General features: G+C 47.5%; 3 protein-coding genes across 5 annotated transcripts in view; 1 reads left to right on the top strand and 2 right to left on the bottom strand.

The window, feature by feature from the left end:
* Positions 1-4,238, bottom strand: part of map2k1 (mitogen-activated protein kinase kinase 1) — a 13,865-nt gene extending 9,627 nt beyond the window's left edge. Inside the window, exons 1-2 of one of the 2 annotated variants that reach the window (XM_049030238.1) lie at positions 4,097-4,238; positions 3,787-3,979 (exon numbers count right to left, since the gene is read on the bottom strand). In XM_049030238.1, coding sequence (XP_048886195.1) covers positions 3,787-3,869 — 83 coding nt within the window. In that variant the 5' untranslated portion in view covers positions 3,870-3,979; positions 4,097-4,238. Of the gene's footprint in view, positions 1-3,786 lie in introns of both variants that reach the window. The other variant, XM_049030237.1, reaches the window with a different exon arrangement.
* Positions 4,232-10,889, top strand: tipin (timeless interacting protein). Of its 2 annotated transcripts, none has more exons than XM_049030240.1 (8): positions 4,232-4,371; positions 5,438-5,599; positions 5,756-5,834; positions 6,171-6,246; positions 9,236-9,358; positions 9,453-9,516; positions 9,951-10,145; positions 10,290-10,889. In XM_049030240.1, the coding sequence occupies exons 2-8, from the start codon at positions 5,467-5,469 to the stop codon at positions 10,478-10,480; spliced, it is 861 nt and encodes a 286-aa protein (XP_048886197.1). In that variant the 5' UTR covers positions 4,232-4,371; positions 5,438-5,466; the 3' UTR covers positions 10,481-10,889. The 2 variants fall into 2 exon arrangements, with proteins under 2 accessions (XP_048886197.1, XP_048886196.1); XM_049030239.1 differs by lacking the exon at positions 4,232-4,371 and adding an exon at positions 4,390-4,565.
* Positions 10,840-22,126, bottom strand: dis3l (DIS3 like exosome 3'-5' exoribonuclease). The gene is made up of 17 exons (XM_049030235.1): positions 21,857-22,126; positions 20,923-21,076; positions 19,132-19,260; positions 18,912-19,047; positions 18,422-18,589; positions 18,228-18,303; positions 17,944-18,123; positions 17,423-17,592; positions 16,871-17,032; positions 14,229-14,479; positions 14,059-14,151; positions 13,398-13,922; positions 12,729-12,883; positions 12,389-12,567; positions 12,164-12,309; positions 11,897-12,071; positions 10,840-11,672 (listed from the first exon to the last, which is right to left on the bottom strand). Exons 1-17 carry the CDS (start codon positions 21,984-21,986, stop codon positions 11,349-11,351), a joined length of 3,153 nt encoding a protein of 1,050 aa, XP_048886192.1. The 5' UTR covers positions 21,987-22,126; the 3' UTR covers positions 10,840-11,348.

The raw sequence follows: 22,126 nt of genomic DNA, 5'->3' as shown, positions 1-22,126 counted from the left end.
ATTTTATCAGCAAGATGCTTCCAACACCATCGTCCCGGAGCACAGTGAGCGTACCTGGCAACAACAGGTCTGAGGCGGGTACGAAGTTCTTGGTTAAATACAATCCAGACCAGTAGCTAACTGGCAAGACAACACATTTTACATAATTATTCACTGAACTAACTCTCCATTATTGGCAATGCCCACAACATTCTGTGTAAATCGTGCCATTTGTCTCATTATCTGCTCTCATTTCACACTGTCTACCAAAGACCATTAGTCTTTTCTGTATTATCTTATTGCTGAGGATACCGTTAATGTTCCTAAATCAGGACCCTCTCTGATTGAATTCCCAGCCCAAATATGTATATATGAATAGGTTTGTCCAGCGTCTGTGGGAAATTCTTCAGGGTACGGTATTGAATGTTAACCATGAACCAGGAGGGTCAGTGAGGAGCAGCGTCCACTGGGTAAGCAGCTTCAGAGAGGAGCCAGGAAAACGCAGACCAGCCTGTCTGTGCCCACTGGGTAAGCAGCTTCAGAGAGGAGCCAGGAAAACGCAGACCAGCCTGTCTGTGCCCACTGGGTAAGCAGCTTCAGAGAGGAGCCAGGAAAACGCAGACCAGCCTGTCTGTGCCCACTGGGTAAGCAGCTTCAGAGAGGAGCCAGGAAAACGCAGACCAGCCTGTCTGTGCCCACTGGGTAAGCAGCTTCAGAGAGGAGCCAGGGAAACGCAGACCAGCCTGTCTGTGCCCACTGGGTAAGCAGCTTCAGAGAGGAGCCAGGAAAACGCAGACCAGCCTGTCTGTGCCCACTGGGTAAGCAGCTTCAGAGAGGAGCCAGGAAAACGCAGACCAGCCTGTCTGTGCCCACTGGGTAAGCAGCTTCAGAGAGGAGCCAGGAAATCGCAGACCAGCCTGTCTGTGCCCACTGGGTAAGCAGCTTCAGAGAGGAGCCAGGAAAACGCAGACCAGCCAGTCTGTGCCCACTGGGTAAGCAGCTTCAGAGAGGAACCAGGAAATCGCAGACCGGCCTGTCTGTGCCCACTGGGTAAGCAGCTTCAGAGAGGAGCCAGGAAAACGCAGACCGGCCTGTCTGTGCCCACTGGGTAAGCAGCTTCAGAGAGGAGCCAGGAAATCGCAGACCGGCCTGTCTGTGCCCACTGGGTAAGCAGCTTCAGAGAGGAGCCAGGAAAACGCAGACCGGCCTGTCTGTGCCCACTGGGTAAGCAGCTTCAGAGAGGAGCCAGGAAATCACAGACCAGCCTGTCTGTGCCCACTGGGTAAGCAGCTTCAGAGAGGAGCCAGGAAAACGCAGACCAGCCTGTCTGTGCCCACTGGGTAAGCAGCTTCAGAGAGGAACCAGGAAATCGCAGACCGGCCTGTCTGTGCCCACTGGGTAAGCAGCTTCAGAGAGGAGCCAGGAAAACGCAGACCGGCCTGTCTGTGCCCACTGGGTAAGCAGCTTCAGAGAGGAGCCAGGAAATCGCAGACCGGCCTGTCTGTGCCCACTGGGTAAGCAGCTTCAGAGAGGAGCCAGGGAAACGCAGACCAGCCTGTCTGTGTCGACCCGTCCCAACATGCAGAAGTCAACCGTCCACAAGAGGGTAAGGCTTTACAAACACACAGTTAGCTTGTTGTGCTTCTGTTCTGAGGAATTAAACAGCAGGAGAATAATCCTTCATAGCTGAAATCACTCGAACTATAAAATGGGCAGGGAGGTGGGTTCAAACATACAGAACTGCAGTTTAAAACAACAGTTTACTGCCGTTTCCACACTTTTATTTTGTTCCAATATAAAACTAAACACCACAGTTGCGACGTCTAAAAATTGGACACAGGCCTACTTTAATGTCCTTGTAGATTAGATTCATTTTACTGTTAATGGAATCGAAAGATGGTTCTGAGTCTCAGTGTAAAGGGCATCCAAAGGTCCAGGGCTGTGCCTTCCTGTCCGGCCGTCTGCCGCGGTCTCAGAGAATTACTCATTCCACACTCATTCCCCCCCCAGCGCTCTGAGTTCCATAGCAACATTCCACAGCCCAGCATGCTGCAGCCTGGCCTGGCAAAGCGCGAGGAATGTGAGCGGTGATGCCGCTACACAGAGCCGTCAGAAGGAAAGGAGGAGGCAGGAGACGGTGCAGCTATGCAGAGAGGCGAGGAGACGGTGCAGCTATGCAGAGAGGCGAGGAGACGGTGCAGCTATGCAGAGAGGCGAGGAGACGGTGCAGCTATGCAGAGAGGCGAGGAGACGGTGCAGCTATGCAGAAACCCTCAGCGCAATTTACACCGCATGGCCAGTCGGTGTTTGCATCAGCAGGACGAAATCTACACCCGTACTGGGACGGTCCTCACTGTCCCCACTCTTCACCATACACCCACTAAGGCCCTACAGAGGGCCATTACACGAGCTCCCCAAATATGGGTCTGGCGACAGGTACAATAAATCAAAACCGAGTGATTTGCTTTTGATTTATTACTGTTTACTCCTGTACCGGTAGCAGGAAGAACCCGAGGGCTAACAAGTGGAATATGTGCAGAAATACATTTACATTCATCCATTAATCCGTCCTCCTAGCACTCCAGGGTCATGGGGGCCTGGAGACAGTCCCAGGTGGCACAGCGCACGGTGGATCCTGGGTGGGGCGCCAGTCCTGCGCAGGGCGCGCGCACCACTGTCAATTTAGTGCCGTGTTTTTGGACTGCGGGAAGAATCCTGCATAAGGAGATGCACGGGGAGAACATGCAAGCTGCACACTTGCGACGCAGGCAGGGTATGTGAAGCAATAATATTACCCAGAAGCCACTGTGCTGCCCCACCCATTTACTTTTCTGTCGAAATGTATTTATGTAAGAGAGGGAGGGGAAGCATCTAGTAGGCAAGACTGACGCCATATGACTATACTACAGTAACCCATAAAGGCTACATTTACCTTTCCTACACCATTCTATTATAACAACAGTGAATTATCATCATCGTTGTCTGCACTCTGCCCCAGTGCATCTTCTCCCAGTACGGAATCCATCAGTGCAGCTCTAACCGTGATGGTAAACCCGGGATTCCCCTGCAGGCCGGGAGGGGCCTTGCACACCTGGCGCTGGAAAAACATCATCTGCTGCTTATCCTCCCAGCGTTCCGTGTTCAGAAGGAGGTGATCACAAAGCGCACACACCTGACACTCTCTCCCTCTCTGTTAGTTTATGTTGACATTAGATTGTAGGTTGCAGCCTCATGTGAAAATCTTGTTACATAGTGCTGATAATACTTAAAAGGTAAATAAGCCTTGAGTGGCCACTTTTTTAGGTACCTCTGCATGGTACCAATGAGGATCCCCTTTGAGCTGTGCATTTGGGGGTGCCTTTCTGCAGCACAGTGTTGTACTGGGCTGTTATTCTTGACTCTGTCTGCATACTGTATGGATTCAGTTGCAGCAACATGATTCGCTGTTTGTAGGAGCAGGCTCTTTGCATTAACAAGTAGATGTACCTAATAAATTGGCCACGGAGTCTCTATTTGCATTTTACATTTGACAAATGTACATTTCATAAGCTGGGGCTGGTCCCCATCGATTATTTTGTCTGCATTGTTGTCTGATCATTTCTTTTTTATATATATTGCAGGCAGACAGATAAATAGACATGCATATAGATGAAGTCTTTAATTATAGAATATTAATAATGGAAAAATAAGATATTTACATGCACTTGTTGAGGTATATTTTGGAGAAGAAAATAGCCATTATTTTTAAAAGTATTCTGTGCTTTAGACACATCCTTTTCAAAAGACAATGAATATTAGATAACTTACTCTGTAGCACTGTTTCCGTTGACAGCGTTGCCATCTGGAATCGGCTTGAGCTGGATCGGTTCAGGCTTCCTTCTCTTCTGCATGTCTGTCACCGGCAAGGACCACTGCCGCTAACTTGTCAACAGTAGCAACTGATACCCACTGTACAAGTAACTTAGACTATGCTCTGTCTGGCTAAATTAGCGCTGCGTTTCTGCAGAGGAAAGACGCCTTCGATGAATGAGACGGAAGTGGATTAACTGTCTTAACCCACCCAAAATACAACAGAAACGGTGATCAGTAGTTAACCCCTTAAGAGTACATACGGTACCTGCTACAGATTTATGGACTGAAAGGGTGCCCGCGGGTCAGGTCGAAAAGCAGGGCTGGCACATTCGGACGCGATCCACGGGTGGGAGGGGAGGTGGGCGGAAGGGTGGGCAGCAGCAGCAGCAGCAGCTGATCCGGAAAACCGCACGTCACCAAAAGATGCCCGTGGGAGAAGAGTATCCCCTGTCGGTGTTCCACGAGAACAACAGCTTCCTTAAATCGCGGTGGAAGTAATGGAATAAATAGCCAGAGGATACAGTAACCCCCACTTAATAAGTATTCGAGTTATTACTCTATGTTAAACACATTGGAAAAGTTTCATTTTCTATAGGTTAGCGCGTACCGGTCTAAAATACCATTGGATGACAAACTGCTGCGCTATGTCATTGGTTGTGATTGTCGGTGTAAATCGCTCATTGGTTGTTTGTCAAGCGTACACACGAGCGGGTAGCAGCTAGGCTACACTAAAGGTAAATGTTTATTGGGTTGTTTTTACTAGAAATAAAACATAATCAATGTCATAACGAACAACTTTATGCGTTCTTTATGGTTGTTTGAATCCAGTTCTGCATCGGACTGCGTAACTTTATGTTCCTCGGGTCCTCGCCTGTCCGGCGCGCGGAGTTGTCCTGAATGTTTCTGTAGCGAGAAAAAAGTGCTTTTCACGATTTGTCTTCACATTATACACAGCACAGAATATGGCAAATTTTTTCATTTCATTTTGTGAAAAGGTTTAGTTGTCCATATGACATAATCTTCGAATAATAGTGTGTATATTAGTGAGGTACCGCTGGCTAGCCAGTAATGTTTTGCGATTTCCCGGGCTTTGACTGAATGTTAATTCTCTGTAACCGGCTCTGCTCCTGTTTGTATATAAATTAGGGAAATTCAATACATTTTAAATGATGGCAATCTCACGTAAATTAAAAACAATTTCATTTTTAACGTGCCGAGCTTTATAATCATACGGCGGGGACGTGTGCCAGTGGGTACGGTTATGACTGCAAGTTAAAAATCACAAATTCATTTGAATCACGGTTTCCTAAAATATCTGTATTACTATAATTGTCTTTATAGTGACTTTTTACATTCGGACTGCTCTTCGGATTTCCTTTTTAACCATTTTGATTACTTGTCGTGCTGCCCATTTATTTTAGATGGGTAGGCAATCCTAATCCAGGAATGCCGATATCCAGTAGGTTTTCAATCCTACCTGGTCTCCGATGTACCACTCCTGATATCAGGCAGATACTAACTCATCAGGTAGGATGGAAAACCTGCTGGATGCCCCAGGATCCGGGTTGTCTGTCCCTGTTACAGAGCTGATGTCCTGTTTATCCAGTCAGGAGCCTCTAGGAAGTCTGGTGCGCTATGGCTGAACCGATGGAGAGCAATTTATTTGACATCCCAGATTATGAAAACACGGAGGATGAGGCATTTCCCCCATTCCCGCCCCCACTGTCCCCGGGACAGGATGATGGAGAGGGGGACGCTGTGGTTAATGGTGAGGACACCTTCACTATGCATCATTCTCACCACCAGTGCCTATGGAGGATAGCGTGAAGACGAATGGCTGTAGCATTTTAGACTTAATATAATTTTACCAAGTGTGTGTGTGTGTTTTTGGTGTATTTTTCCTCTTTTTTGGTTTCATTAAAAGGAAATGGAGAGATGCCAGAAGCTCCAGGTGCCAAGAGAAGATTCGTGAGGCGACCCCAGCCCAAGCTGGACGCCCAGAGGTGAGGATGTTCGAGTCATGAAGGCATTATACTGAACACAGTTAAGCTCGAAGTGGACACTTGGATAAGCCATCAAAGCACTTCTTAAAACTTTGTGTTTCCATCGTTAAAATTTCTTCCCCCTCCTCTTACCTTCTGCACTAGACACTAGATTCTGCATGCTGGTTATGTTAGTTTTAATAATTCTGTCATTCTGTAATGTTTTCATTACCTTGATATGACAGTTTGGCAAGTTGTGTTGCCTGCGGACAGCTTTAGATGCTTGATGTGTGTGATGACATTCTGTAATGATTTTAATATTTTGAATTTTACTACCGTTGTGTATTGTGCTTCAAGGCTGACCTCCGAAAGGGGACTTCCAGCCCTCCGGACCTTATTTGACAGCGTGAAATTCAAGGGCAAAGGGCACGAGGCGAGTAAATCATCCTGTCTCTGTTTATGTGTCACTGATGAGCATGCAGGTAGGGGTGGGGAGAGCGTGGTATTTTATTATAACCAGTTACAGCTGTACCCACGATGCACATCACAGAGGTATCGCAAGAATCGCTATACAGCCTTTACTATATTTACATTTACTTTTATTTAAGAGAAGCTTTTGTCCAAAGCGATGTGCAGGTAAAGCAAATAGGATGCAAACGTACGGCTGTCGAGGAGTCAACTGGGCATAAGTGCTACTAAGCAGAGCTTCCAATGAAAGCCAAGTTACAAGTGCACTACTTAACAGTATTAATATAACTACTGCAAACTGGCTTTCGCAATGCCTGTGTGTTTGGAGGCTGCAACAGTACTACAACAAACACAGGGAAACAAAGCAATTTCAACCTGCACAACGTCTCAGTGCTATTTGTGTATCTCACTTTGTCAATTATCTGTCTCAATCGATCTCAATTTAGTGGCTAGATCTTGAATTAAAATGTTAATTGATTTTTTTTTAACCAGTTAGCTAACTTGGTACAAAACAAACTTTATATACCATGCAGTGTTTCCCCGAGGTTTACAGCTTTGGTGGGGGGTGGGACGGGGGGGTCAGACAAATACCGACAGGATTCATGGTGCTCATGTGTTTCCTTTAATGACAGCAGTCAATATAACAACTGAACTAAGCATCAAAATATTTTTTTTTATGACAATTGTCCACAAAGTGTGCAGCTTTCTTCACTGCAGTGTATCTTTCTGAGCTACTGGAAGATCATTTCTAGAGCCTCTTGATATGGGATGTCAGAAACGTCTGGCCCATTTATTGATATCCGCGTGCAGGCTGCATGGTCTCCCTGCAGCCCATTGCGGATGTTTGTCTTGACCTGCAAATACATTAACTGTTAGGCTTTAAAAGTGATAGCTGATAGTTTAAAATAGTGATGGTTTAAAGCAAAAAATCCCATTGTGATACGTATTTATTACCCTGTTCATGGTTGAGAAGTCCCTCTCACAGTTTACCCTACTGACCGGGTGGTTGACGCGACATATTTTCCGATGCGTGCTCTCTGTCCGCTGGTAGGAGTGTACTTACCTGTGTGTGTGCGCAAGTGTTTGTGCACGCGCATCGGGGCGGAAATCCGCCATGCGCGATACAGAGAGCAGAGGGGAATAAACGCGCAACCGTGTAGAGACAAAAATGACAAGCTGTTGTGTAAATAAGATAAATAACATAAGGCTATTTAGTTTGTTTAATAAAAGGACAATGTATGGACTGGTTGTATAGATAAGGTAACCTTACATGACTTCTGCTGTGATCTGGCGATATATAGAAAATAAAATTAACTTGACCTTCAAGAGGGGGCGGGAGGTGCCGTTGGGGGGGCGGGGTGCCCCCTAATATAATGGTAGGGGAAACACTGCCATGGGACTGCTAAAAATACTGTATACTCGTGTCACACGGTAAACAGCACGCGGTTTACATGCAGGTCAGCTATGCTGTTGTGTGACTTGGCTGAGATAGAAATGGCTTCAAAAAAGGTTCTACTTTCTGTGCAAATTGTTTGGATTTGTAAAATCCAACATGGACCCAGTTAACGTAATTTGAAAACTTCAAAGTGACTTCAAGTTCAACTGCAAAGATGCTATTCATACAACAGGTGGCAACACAATCTGAAACGTTAGCGTTCCAAAACAATGGAATCGCCCCCAACCGCAGCTTTCACACGTTCCGTAGTGACTTAACAGAAGTAAATACTTCTTACCAAGCTAAAAAATATACGTTTTCTTTTATCATTCAATTCTCTTATTCATCCATTATTTGTGGATTAATATATATGGTATTTGTTGTAAACGGAGTTAACAGTTAATGACCAAAATAACTTCATTTGTAAACTAAACTGTAGAGAAAAAAAATTCAAAATATTGCCCACCCTTACCTGCAGGTTTGATTGAAAGTTGATAATTCATTCTTAGAAAAATTACTAAAACAGTGGTTTGCTTTTCATGGGAAATGACTGCCGGTAGTAACTGAATTTATAATGGGGATGTTGCTTTGACACTGGCTCGACATCCTAACCGGCTGAGCTGCAGTCATTGTGATTTAGTTTCATGATACTTTAACATACAAATGACCTACATTTTGAGTAGTTTTGGAATTTATTTAAATGCATGTATTTTATGGGTGCACTTGGGCAGTAAAAACGGATTCTTTTTCTTTTCTAGAACATCAATGCATTAAATGGTGCTTCACTCAAGGCTTCACAGACGTGCTTCAGCAATCAGTGACAGAACAGTTACTCTACTGTCTGAATGTTTTAAATTTCTGTCAGCGGTTTCTTGTGAAGCATTTTACAAGTGGCCCGTTTAGTTTGAAAATTGGCTTGTGTAATATCACTACAGTCCTTTAATGGGATGAGTGGTATGTGATTTTTTTTGCAGGATATGTTTTGCATATTGCATAAAGCGGTGGGAATCAGTGCAAGTTCCACTGTGCAAATTCTCATGTCAGGCCTAATGTGCAATCACTGAACCAAAATAGCACAAATGACTGCAACTCAACCTTAAATTCTATGAAAAATGAGTAGCCCAGAATCTCATACAGTAAGTGAACTGCAAATTTCACCATGTTCACAAAAAGCACAAGATTCGACCTTAAGCAAGTTCAAAATCCAAAGGAGTGCATTCGGACATTAGGAGTACTTAAGCAGTGAATGTTTGTTACGTCACAATAAATGTGCTGGTCTTTCAAAGCCGAATATGAATGATTTTTAAATCGCCCGTTTCAACATTACCGCTTGCTCCCAGTGATACTGTTACTGCCTTGTTTTCAGCTGCCCTCTGAGGGATAAGGAAGTAATGCTTCTTGTCTAGCAGTGTATGAAGTCATGCAGTGAGGCACTCAGCTTGTGTTCTTCGTGCTCCAAGCCTGCCTGGCCCTCTGGCTGTTTGCACTAACGTGTGTGTCTCTCCACATGCCTGCCAAGACCGAGGACCTCCAGCTGCTCATGCAAAAAATGGAGAACTGGGCTCACCGCCTGTACCCCAAGCTACAGTTCGAAGACTTCATCGACAGACTGGAGACTCTAGGAAGTAAAAAGGAAGTGCAGGTATAGCGGCGAAGTGAATGAGCGTCAGTGTGGATGCTGGGATAGGAGTCTCAGTCTAGGTAATCTCCTCAAATCTGTTTTTTTTCCCCCCCAGACCTGTTTAAAACGAATAAGACTGGACATGCCACTAATACATGAGGATTTTGTTAGCAGAGCAGGTAAGAAATGTAAGCTTGTGGCTTGTGCATGTGCAGGCTGTACAGAAATCTTCGAGACTAATGCTGGGGAAGCTCCGCACTGTCGGCAGGCCGCCTGTGTTCCCTCTTGGTTACAAACTCATCCTAATAACATCCAGGCAGAACAAAGGGCCCCCCACTTCACTTGCTGTACAGGCACCACCTGCTGCCTGTGGTTTGTGAGTGTCCTGCCTTTGTGCTGTGGAGCTGCCCAGGGACCCTCACATGGACAATGAGTCCTACAGGTTATTTTAGTTCATTGGACAGTGGTTGAATTCACATGGGGGTGAGAGGGGAGTGATTACCAAGCCCAGCAGAGAGAGAGGCCATCTATAACATCAGAAAGTATAAAGCAAGATGGATAGATAATCCCTTAATGATTTGGCCTTTTTATGAAAGCATTGAAACTCTTTCAGGGGAGGAGGAGGAGGGCATATCAACAGGGGGCGCTACACTCAACGAGCCAAACCCATTTGGAGACTATGGCTCTACAGATTCCGCCCCGTTATCCTCCACACCGGCAGCAGCCCCACTCACGGAGGAGCAGAGGCGTCGCATTGAGCTCAACAAGCAACTAGCTTTGGAGAGAAGACTGGCACGCCGGCAGGAGGGTAGGCAGGGCACTGCCCAGCAGCCCTGGGTACCCCCATAGCCTTCAGAAAACATGCCGTGTTCATAAGCATGGCCGCTCATCACAAGAGCCACATGCTGCCCATTGTCATTTCATCACACGTTTGGAATTCTCCTGTCTCTAGGAGCGTCCCAGCAAGGCGGCCCCTGGGCCGCTGCGGAGGAACCCTCCAGCTTTTCAGCCCCTTCTCCCACTGGGGACGACGGGGAGTCCGGTGTGAGGGAGGATGTACTGCCGCGAGACTCGCTGCTGCCTGGGGAGGACGAATCCGCACCCGTATCTGCAGATAAGCCCGGCCACGATGGCAGCGGCTGATTTTAGGTGGTCACAGAATACTGCCTTCTGAGTTACCTGCTGGTATGTTGCCAAAACATTTGAGCGTGCGTAGAAATGTTCTTACAATTTCCCAAGGAATGCGGTAACTCGAAGCTTGCGTCCAGTTCCTTTCAAATTTGCCGGTTGCCTGAAATTCTCAGTAGTACATGGGTATTTTTGCGAGCAGCGGCTGAGTGTGGACTTCAGTACATTCCACTTACCCACCCCACTGCTGGCCCCTCCCATTGTTCCCCCCGGCATCCTGAAAGCAGACACTGGTACTTTGAAGAGCTTCTCATACACAGTGAAACCCAATGTAGGTGCTCTATGATAAATATTAGTTTTCACATTGAATTCACTTGTAAGTTTTTGTCTCTTTTAATGTCAAATAAAATACATTTTGTTCTAACCTTTAATGTACTGTATGCAAATGACCATTCAACTGACACAAAAAAATAGCTGCAACAGTCAGGGAGACAATCACACCTCAAAGAACATTTTAAGCTGCCATAATTTCCATTAACTCATTAGAAAGCTTAAGAATTGTATACAAATTATTAAAATGTCTTCCCCTTTCCAATGACAATTATATTTACATTTACAATGCAGTGCAAAAACATATATAAAAGGTGTGTAATTTCAGTGTAAAACCACCTTTCCTGAGGAACAAGGGGAATATTGAATAAAAAAAGACACTTAATGGGGATTAAAAATTAAACACAAAAAACAACTATAAGTTGTTATAAGTCTATAAACTTATGCAGGGGTAACAAAGCTGCAACAGATGTAAAATTTCCCCTGAATGGACTGGATTGTCCTCCGGACGGCCACCAGTGCCTGGGTCCTGGGTGGGCTGAGGTGTCGGGTGTTAACTTGATGGCGGACTGGGGCCCTGACAGTTGGACTCGTCCATCAGCGCCAGCTCCCAGATCTCCTGCAGGAGGCAGTAGAGATTGGGCTTTTTGCTCTGCTGGTACTCTCGCTCCTCCTTGGAGAAGCGGGAAGCTGTGCCGTGCTCCTCTGCCTGCTGCGAGGCCTCCTCGGCCCAGCGCACCACCTCCTGCACCAGCTCTGTCCCGACCTTCCCCGTCGGCCGGCAGTCTGGCCCCGGGGCCTCGAGGGCTCGGTTGCTGACGACATCCAGGCGCAGGTTTCCAGCGTGGCAGCGTGACACCTGCACAGAGATCCGCACCTGGGGAAGCCATGGGCGTGAGCGACAGATAAACACTACAGCTGAAAGAGCTTATGGGATAATCCACACCCAAGAGAATACTTGGTTTTAAATGAGGTTCATAAAATTATAGAGTAAGTTTTTCTCTTTTCATGAATGCCCTGTATACTGTTTTATAAATGGAGTCATTTATGCATAAAATATCAAGGCCCTAACAGTTAACAGCTTGCAGCATCTTAACTCACAGTGATGTGGTCAAAGAGCCTGAAGGTGTGAGTCGCACCACCAGCAATGACACAGCAAATCCGATCCGGGAATCTCTGCAGAGAACCGGGCAGCCACTGGCAGCTCCCGTCACAGGTCACATCCACTACCTGGCTCTCCCGGTTCCTGAGGTACACGGCTCCTTTCACCCCGTACCTGCAGACCCACCGGGGGGGTGGGGCGTTAAAATGTGGCCGGTCCGGCTTTGGCGTGGTGTACCAAGTTAGACAGGTATGGGTCGGGATTACCGTGGGATGAAGACTAGGAAGCCATTAGCACGTATGGCGTAGACGACCGCTTCGGCCACGCAGCGTGGGTCCATCAGGGGATCTTTATCTTTGAAATAGAGGCACTGAAACAGCTCTGTGGACTGCTTCTGAGCGTGCTGAGCTGCCTGTGGAGGTAGAGCAGCGTTACTGGGTTCTGCAGCGCCCCCAAGCTGTCGAATGCACAGCACGGAAAGTTGCGCTCACCCTGTTCTTGCCGTTGATGTGCCGGGCCGTCTCCTCCAGGCCTTTGTTATTAGCCGGGGTCTCCACGGGCTCTGCGCCACCCTCGCTCTCAATGGCCGCCGTGAGAAGGCGGTGCACCACCACGTCGGCATAGCGACGGATGGGGGAAGTGAAATGGGTGTAGCGGTCCAAAGCCAGGCCTGGTAAAGACAGCCGCACACACCCATGCAGGTAGAGAGGAAACGTTTGCTAAATCCCATTGATCAAAATCCGCGTGGGGATATCCTGATTGTTTACAAAGCCGACTGGCACGGGGGGAGGTGATGACGCTTTCTTGGCAGAGGGCAGCTGGCTAGCGTACCGTAGTGGTAATACTGCTCCTGTGGGCAGGAGCCCGTGGAGAAGTAGAGGGCGTTGGACATTGCCTGGGTTGCCATCACTCGAAGCAGCCGGTTTACCAGCGGGTCATGCAGGTCCACGGCCCGGTCCAGGGAGTCTGCCAGCGCCCTGTTGGACCTGGAGCGTTACAGCAAAGAACTTCAAAAAGAGGATACGCCAGCGATCACCTTTCATACTGTACAGCATGGTAGAAGCAACTGCAGCTTGTGTCAAACTGTTTGGTGGATCTCTGGTCTTTCATTACTGGAGTGACAGAAGGAGGGTTCATGTATGGCACCAGGAATCTAAATATTGTGTGTGACATATTCATGAGATGTTTGGCATCCGGGTTTGATAGTGTCAGGTCAAAGGGATACTGCACACTCAGCCCATATTTATCCTTGGCAGGCATCTGCACTCAGCCAGAAATTTCTTGCTGACACTCAGCAACGCTCTCATTAAGGGAGGAGATATGTAAACACCATCCGTTCCAGTTTTATATATATACAAGCTGCCAGACATCGTAAAGGAGTCATAGCCGCTGTTTCCTTTTAATGAATACGTACATTTCTCATGTTAAGTGTCTGTTTTAGGGCAATCCTGCAAAACTCCCTAGAAGACACCTGGCCAGCTCGGGCTCCATAGGGCTTACCGGGTGTCGATATGGAACCCCCGTGCCTTTGCGCTGTCTGTCAGAGGACCAAAGTGCTCCTGCCGGGGGGGTGGGTGGCGGCGCAGCAGGGCCTGCTGGGGGAAGCTCTCTTGGATCTTGCGCGCCACCCAGTGGTTGGCGTAGATCATGCACTCTGCCACCGTCTCATGGATCTCCAAAGGCTCCCGGGGCACCAGTGCCGTGATGTTCTTGTCTGCATCCAGCTGCGCCCGAACCTCCAACCCTTCTAGCTCCAGTGCGCCTCCCTGATCCCGCTGCGTCCGCAGGTGCCGGGCTACCCGGGTCAGCTCCGCCAGGGCCTGCTTCAGCTCCCCCAGCCTCACCCTCCTGTCCTCCTCAGCCAGTGCCGACAGCTCCGGGACCTCTGCCGGCTCCTCGTTCAGCAGGCTCTGGGCCAGCTCATAGCAGAGCTGGTAGGAGGAGCGCATCAAGGTGCGTCCAAACCACACGCTGCACACTGCCAGGGAATGGACATCCAACTCCCAGATCACACTCATGGCGTACCTGCAAGCAGACAGGGTGGGCATGGGACACCTGAAAACAGCCACTAATTCATTCAGCTTAAGCAGCATTACAACCATGGCAACTCACCCTGAACACACCTGTACATTGTAATATCACCTTAGAGATCCCCCCTCACCTGTCTACCCCCCCCAGCAGGGAGCACAGGTCCGCACTCAGTACAGCAGGTAGCATATCGTAGCGGCGGTCAGCGAGGTAGTACGTGGTGGCCCTGTGTGGAGAACAACGCGTCAGCCACACTGTACCCTGCGTCCTGCCCCTCCGCTCGGCATCCCATGGCCCCCAGACCTCGAGCGGGCCTCCAGGTCCGTGAGGGATCCGGCCCTCACAAAGTGGGTGACGTCGGCGATGTGGACGCCCAGCTCCAGGCGGGCCCCCCCAGGCAGCATGCGCACAGAGAGCGCGTCGTCCACGTCTTCGCACCCCTGAGGGTCGATGCTGAACACCAGGTGAGAGGCCCTCAGGTCCCGCCGTACCGCCTCCTGACCAGAGTCCACCCTCCAGGGCTTGTCCTTCAAATTGACGGGCATCTCCCGGAGCTGCAGAGTGTAAACATGTACACACACAAACCTTAGCATATACAGACACCGACGTTTCATCGTATTCACTGTTTTACACCGAAACATGTAACGGTACATGCACCAGTACGCACAATGAAACAGCTGAATACATTCAGAAGCTGAATTCAGAAGCACATGTTTACCATGGGAAACATTATGCTAATTGTGGCTGTGAGTTGGTTACAGCTCATGCTGGTAACAGTCAGTCAGGCGGTTTGGGAACATTTTGGTTTCCCAGTTAATTACAGCAACACTGGAGAAAGTGAGTCGTCGATAGGACTGTCTTGGCCATGTTACCGGAAACACATCCATTTCAGACATCATCATCCGAGGGTGTGTATGACTGGGGCAGGGCAGAAGGGGCCTCTGTACATTAGCGTGCATTTAAGCACTGTAGCATTTCAGGTGCTTTTCCCAGGAGTTATTTTAAATAACTGAGGCTATAGGGAACTTTATCGCTACATACCATACCTGTATTACAGAAGCCGGGATACAGTTCCTTTTGATTGTTTTGATGTTGTTATATTTGATTTCTATTAATTTATTTTACATAATTATGTGTAAATCAGTGTCTCTTAGGTTTTGTTATTTAGACTTCAGCATACACGTTGCCTTTGGTTTCAAACTGTTCCCAAACTGTGTTTGTTTGCAGTTTTATTAATGGTTTCAAAACCCAAAAACGAGGTTTGTACAGAACTGTGAGTCTGGTGCACCACTACACCCCTATCTAATACAGCCCCGTGACAGACTACAGCCCCGCTTCCAAAAAAAGGTGGGGCCCTGTGTTAACTATAACATTATGGTTATATTTCACATAGCGTCCCACCTTATATGGAAACGGGGCTGCGTTTACCCTCATACTGATTCCCTCTACTTTAGCTTATCCTTAACTTAATTGTTTCTGATCTCCGTAGAAATGCAGAATAATACAGGACAAGCTGAGTAAACAACACAGTTTTTGATTGACTGAAGGAAAAAAAAAATACATAATCAACATCCACATCACTTATGTGACAAACTAACCACTGGTCACTTAGTCGGCCAATAAGAACATAAGAAGTTTACAAACGAGAGGAGGCCATTCGGCCCATCGACCTCGTTTGGGGAGAACTTGGCTAATAGCTCAGAGTTGTTAAAGTCTTATCTAGCTCTGATTTAAAGGATGCCAGGGTGTTTAGTTTGCGCTACACTAGCAGGAAGTCTATTCCATACTCTAACTACACACTGTGTAAAGAATAAGAACATAAGAAATAATGAACCAATCTGAATGGCAATGGGATAAATTAACCTAGACACGCCCAAGCTTGATTGCTACCAGCCCCGTTGAATCTACACATCACATAAAACGATTCCACCAATGGCGAGTTGGATTGGGGGTCTCAAAAAACACAGCACACTACGTCTCAATCAAAAGGACTTTTGTGAAAGCCCGAGAAAGAAAGCCATTGAACTAAATCAGTGGGTGAAGCTGCACAAAGCCCTCTATGAACCCCTTGGACTCCAGCAAACCATGACAGTGCCATCATCTCCAAACCGAAATAACATGGAACAGTGGCAAATCTACCCAGAAGTGGCTGGCAGAGCAGAATTACTCCAGGAGTGCAGAGAAAACTCATCAGGCGTGTCACGGCAGATGACCATCTATGGAAGTGCAAGTCTCTCTCAGGTCACTTAATGGCTGCGTTCACGATTCCACCATCAGCAAGGCACTGGGCAAAAACGCTGCCCACGGGACAGTCTAGGTTTCAGTATTAGAACCAGCAATGCCAACCTATCTGGCTCTAATACTGAGATGCTACTGAAGGGCCTGATATCTGTATCAGGCGTGTTAAGTTAGGGCTATACCTAAACTCTGCAGGGTGGGGGGTTCTCCAGAAGCAGGAATAATAAGCAGTCCTGCTTATTCCCGTTGTTGCTACTTAAGGTGGCACAACCAAGTATTAAACTTGGGGGAGAAATTACTTTGTTACATGGGTGTTTGAATAATTTTTCCAACTTGGGGTGGGGTATCTTTTTATTCAAAAACTCTTTACTTCAGGTTTTCCTTTGTATTATACTAAAATTGCCTGGAGCTCAGACACATGTTATGGATCAGCAAAAAGAAGGAATTACTGTAGCAAGGAGGAAAATACTCTTCTTATATACAAAACTTCCTAAGGATACTGCTGAAGAAAACTGGCCACTCCCAAAATATAGTAAATCTACATTATTTCTTGAAGTCCTTTTAAGGACGGTATTCTGTCTATCAGGCACCGTAAACTCGTATATCACCTGCGGTTAGCACATTTTTATGCAGGCATTCATGCCGCCTTCTTGGTATTCCACAAAGACTCTGCACTGAGAGGATGTGGGAGCGCGCAGGCCGCTCACCTGGGCCTCGGAAAATGCCGGAACTTGGATTCCGTTCTCCGTCAGGATGGTCTGGATTTCTGTCTCCAGCTCGCCAGCCTTCCCCAGCACCCTCACGCAGTGACCGTTGGGATACAGGGATGTGCTCTCCCAGGAATCCAGGCGCACGATCACTCGATGGTCCTGGTAAGAACAGGAACCCCAACCAGCAGCCCCGTTATATACGAGGCAAATCAATAAACAATTAAACCCCTGATATGATGGGTCCTGGGGACATGCTGCACTTTGTTCCAGCAGAGCTCTTAAGTTAATGGTGCTGTTGATGGAATTCAGACTGATGCTGGCACGTCTCGACCGCTGTGCTGCTTTCCTAGCGGTGACAGGGATTAAGAAACCCCAAGTTATATTTAACAATTCAGTGATCTTGATAAATTTTACCTGAAATGATTTCCTTTTGCTATATCACAAGATAATCTAGTTGTACGAATACTGTAACTAAATCCCAACCAAGCAATATGATACAGCAGGGTTAAGGGCCTTGCTAATTATGGGAGGCATAGAAATGTCTCTAACCTGCAAGGCCTCGGCCCGCTGGGTGCTGATGCGGATCTTGGGGATCCGGCGATCCCAGGGCGTGACGAGGATGCGCTGGCTGTTGCGGTTCTGCGACTGCACCTCCTCCCACAGCGGGAACGTCACCACATAGTCCCGCCAGGTCCGCTGCAGGATGCCCACAACTCGAGCTGTGGTAAGAGGAGGAAGTCCAAGGTTAAGTCAGTAAGCGAAGAAATCAAAAAGCATTTGGCTTGACCAGAGTGACCCCTGGCTCACTTGCTTGTTGACACAATGACTCCCTCTGCTGGTCATCCTAGCAATACCACTCGATTCTCACCCCACATTTTTTATGACACAAACCAGTCAATTTTAAAAGGACCCTTAATTTCATAAATCATTTGCATATAACCTCCATATACTGACAAAGTCTAACATCTGAGAAGATGTTAGTGTTGAAACTTTAACAAATCATTCCAGTATTATACCCATTATGAGGTCATTTCTGGAGGGCAGGCTCTTTGGTCCTGTTTCCCAGTTACCTGTAGGCATGGCTGGGCTCTGCAGCTCCTCTCCCATTCGCTCCTCTCCCTCCGTCTCAGTCAGTGCTGTGACGCGCCCCCTCCAGTCGACACAGGGGAGCAGTTCCACGGCCACCATGTCGCCGTGTATCGCACGGTTCCTGTTCTTCACGCCCCATACCAAAAGGTCAGCGCTCCGCTCTGTGGCCGGGGTAGGTGGGCAGGAAGGAGGGCGACGAAAGGGTCAGAGGTCATCCGGTAGGGAACGCTTTCTTACAGATGTGTGCAACCATAGGACAGCGCACCTGTGCTCTTGGTGGAGTCCTCAGCCTGGATGAAGGCCTCCTGTTGTGCTCTGTGCTTATTCACTCTCAGGGTGCCCTGGTGCAGGGGAGAGATGAACCCAAAAAAAGCTCGATGCGGTATTTTCACAAGAAGGTGCAGCACGATTGCGGCAGTCAGCTTCCAAGCATGCAGAGGGGCAGTGGCCATTAGACACCTGGATGTAGCGGCCAGCCTTGATGCCGGCCTCCAGGATCTCGGCTGGCAGGTGCTCTGGGTACTCGCGCTGCTGGCCCTCGCTCTCCCGCTCCTGGAGCGCCTGGGCGATGGAGAAGTATAGCTCCTGTGCCGCCTGCACGTCTGGCCAGAAGCTCTGCAGGTACTCCTGGGATCCGGAGACGGAATGCGATCAGACAGTTGCAGTGCCGCTTCAGAAGAAAGCAAGTTGCCTCTGCAGGATCCTCCATGGAGGACCCAGATGGTTTTCTGAGCTTTGATTTTAGAACCCCCCTCCCCCGTATTTAACAAACAAATTATTTAATTTCATCCCTTTGACAAAACAGTGCCTCTCTAATGAAACAGCTAATGCAAAATGAAGATAATTAAAACAAAATCGTGACACTGCCGCGGAGTGAGGGCAGATACAAGGGCATCCTCCCTTCCGGACTGGCACTACAGTAACGCCTGAAACGGCCGTCCACCAGTACCTGCGGGGAGATGACATAAACCCCACTGCTGAGGCTGCTGTACTCAGCCACTGCGTCCTGGTCCTCCGTGATCATCACCACCGGCATCAGGCCCTCCAGGTGCTCGTGGTACCAGACCGCCACGCGGTACACGCACCTGGGATGGGAGCCAGTAAATCTTCACAAAGCTACCCCTATGGAAAGCCCCGGGGTGCTGAGAGGGCATGGCTGGGACCCTCACCTGGTCTGCCACTTCTCCTGGGGCTCGCCTCTTTCTCTGGGACTGTAGGTGTGCTGCTGAAACTCATTGCAGAAGAGCACACATTCATGGAGCGGCTCCTTCAACAGGCTGCGCAGCCGATTGTACTGTCTGCGCAACACAAGGACAAAACACGTGGCAGAATCCGCCTGTTGTGCTTTAATTAGGAGCCCACCCAGCCTTTGGTTTTGTTTAGCGCAGGCCTCCGGTAATTAGCGAGTCAAAGCCATGCAGTTGTGTTCCAGGTGCGCTCATTTTCTTTTCACTTTGATAGCTCACACTGGGGGGAGGATAAATAGTCTTTAACTTAATTTGAAATGGCCTGAAGACAAGACTCCACCAAAGAAACCCAAAGCAGCACATTGTGTATCAGGCTTATCTCTAAGCAAAGGACAACGGGCATCACTGCATAATGGCTACATTATCATAACGATTCTAATAGAAAAGCTGGGAGAGCAGGGGGACCATATATATATACATATATATACATAATGACTGCAATTTTGAATTATCTAAGAGGCAATTTGTCTTGCTAAGACACCATATTCCGCGCAACTAAAGGTAGACAGATTAAAAGCTACAGTAACTGATATTCTAAAATTCCAGCTGTTTTGCTAAATTGTTCAAAGCAATATTAATAACTGCATCACTCAATAAAGAAAAAAACAACAAAATATATACAAGTCCAGAAAAATGCCACTGGACACCATCTCATTTTGGAGTGTATATGTGTTGTTTAGCAGATAAATTGTTACAAGAATTCACATGTCTTACAAACATGAATTTATTGCATTAAAAACCAAAGAATCCTATTCGGCACTGACAAGTCTGACATGTTTAGTTCTACCTTCTTCATTTGGTGAGGCGGGAACATGAAGTGACGGTAAATCAATGAGCTATTAAAACAAACAGACAGCACATTTCTGAAGCAGTGCCCTCAACTGTGGCCCGTCACCTACTGGAACTCGTGAAGCGCAAAAATCCCCCTTTATTTAACACTGTCAGGTAAGGTTCTGCTGCTCCAGACCACAACACTCAGCACCAGCCTTCACAGCTGTCTGGAATCACCCTATGGGAGTGAGACATACAGTCCAACTCTCTCTTCCTTGGTATTTCAAAAACTACGGGCTTAAAAAAGTGTTCAGTATCTCTCCCTTACTCAGCAATTCCTGAAGTCCCTCGGTATTGTACGACGTATAAACAGGAGTAATGATTAGCACCTCAAGATCAACACAAGCCTTTTGTCGAATACACCCATCGCTGTTATGGCAGACCCTCACCGCGATAAGGTTGTGGTAGAAGCCAAAGAAAATGACTCCATCAAGCAGTCAGATTCCTTGTGGGGTTTTCTTGGGTTTATTCATCACATTTGTCAAGAATAATGCTTACAGAATAATTCATAGTGACAGAAGGACCTGAAAAGGCGTGGAGACGGAGTCGATGGGAGAAACTTTAGTTCGCACGGTTCCTTTGAAATGACAGTGGATTTGTGCACACTCAGCAAACAGAATAATGTGGCAGCGCCAAAGAATCTACCAGGAATGCGCACTCACAGAACCTGACACTTGGTCCCCAAAACAAAATATAATATACCATTTAGTCTAGCAGCGAATGGCATGCTTTAAAGTAGGTAACACTAAACACAAAAGTAAGCACTAAGGACACACATTTCTGCTCTCTGCAGTTGCTGGAGCCGACCTTAACGCACAGGTTTAAAACTTACAGACGGAACCATGCGGGGAGCAAAACAGACTGCAGAGCGCGCGCTCGTACCTGCGGCCGCGGCTGTGCTGGATGGCCTGGCAGGCCGTTTGGGTGAACACAATACCCCGCAGCTCCCTGAACTCCAGAACCTCCAGGAAGTCCCGTACAACACCCACATCAGGGACCACGTAATGGGTGACATCGCCGGGCAGGACCTTGCCCTCTAAGAAAGCACAGTTTTATTTAGGCTGTTCAAACAACCACAAACTTAACATCTTTAAAATAATAAATTTCATTAAAATTGTAACATGATTAAATTAAAACCTAATTCCAGAGGACAATGGCAAGGGGACATTGAACGACAATTTGCAGGTTTAAGCCTTAGGTAAAAGGACACCCAAATTGCTTCATCAGTGTAGTTAAAGTGTAGGCTGGCTGAGTGGCTTTGATTGGGCCATCTCCTAACCAAATGCGGAATGAAACTGATGTTATGAATTATTCATGTGAGTGTCGGCACAGAGCAGTTCCGTACTATGGTACCACGTAATGACAGAATGAAGCTGCGCCGTTTGATTTGCATCGTTCTCAATGTCTACATTATTACAGGTAGAAAGTAAAACAGTAGTAGCAGTAACCAGCATTAAAAGCAAAGCCTGCTATTGCTGGCATTTTAAGATTTATATAAGAATTTCACGTACGTGCGTAAAACATGCCATACGCCCATCGAAAGTCAAGTGAGAGCAATCTCATATATGCATGAAATTAATAACGCCCAATTTGAATTACTATTTCAAACAAACAGTACCAGTATTTTAGATGCATTAATGCATTATGAACGGTTCTTTAAAGCACAAAATAATTTGCACCGGGCAGCTTCGTACTGCTTCTGAGCTGAAATTTGTTTCCTTTATTATTATTATTATTATTATTATTATTATTATTACCATTTAAAGGGGAACAAGGCGGGTAGTGCTGTGAAAATCACGCACGGAAAGCGAATTACCGTTTGCGCAGCCCGCCTGACACAGAGCGCTGCAGCAAGGCACGCGCTCCCTCACGTAGTGCTCGCGGACGACGCGCACCTTTCGTCCGCGCGAGCTCTTCAGGTGCAGCACTTTCTCGGTTTTTAGCATGGCCTCATCGGCGTCGGACTGCACGCTTTGCGCTATCGTACTACACGGATTTAGAAAAGCGATCAAACGAATACGGCATTGCCGGTTCAACGTCCGTAAACATTCAATTGCTGACCTGGAAGGACTGCTTTCTGTGTGAA

This window comes from Brienomyrus brachyistius, chromosome 11 (assembly GCF_023856365.1).
Source record: "Brienomyrus brachyistius isolate T26 chromosome 11, BBRACH_0.4, whole genome shotgun sequence".
NCBI lineage: Eukaryota > Metazoa > Chordata > Actinopteri > Osteoglossiformes > Mormyridae > Brienomyrus > Brienomyrus brachyistius.
Note: the sequence above shows the minus strand (reverse complement) of the source record. Positions and strands in the feature narration are given on the sequence as shown.

Excerpts from the sequence above, each read along its gene's own strand:
- dis3l (XM_049030235.1), bottom strand. The coding sequence starts at position 21,986 with ATGCTAAAAACCGAGAAAGTGCTGCACCTGAAGAGCTCGCGCGGACGA. Across the intron at positions 21,077-21,856 it reads TCAGGCGGGCTGCGCAAACG|AGGGCAAGGTCCTGCCCGGC; the intron begins GTAATTCGCTTT and ends GTGCTTTCTTAG. Across the intron at positions 12,884-13,397 it reads GGGTTCCATATCGACACCCG|GTCCAACAGGGCGCTGGCAG; the intron begins GTAAGCCCTATG and ends GTAACGCTCCAG.
- tipin (XM_049030240.1), top strand. The coding sequence starts at position 5,467 with ATGGCTGAACCGATGGAGAGCAATTTATTTGACATCCCAGATTATGAA. Across the intron at positions 5,600-5,755 it reads GGGGGACGCTGTGGTTAATG|GAAATGGAGAGATGCCAGAA; the intron begins GTGAGGACACCT and ends TTTCATTAAAAG. Across the intron at positions 5,835-6,170 it reads CCCAAGCTGGACGCCCAGAG|GCTGACCTCCGAAAGGGGAC; the intron begins GTGAGGATGTTC and ends TTGTGCTTCAAG.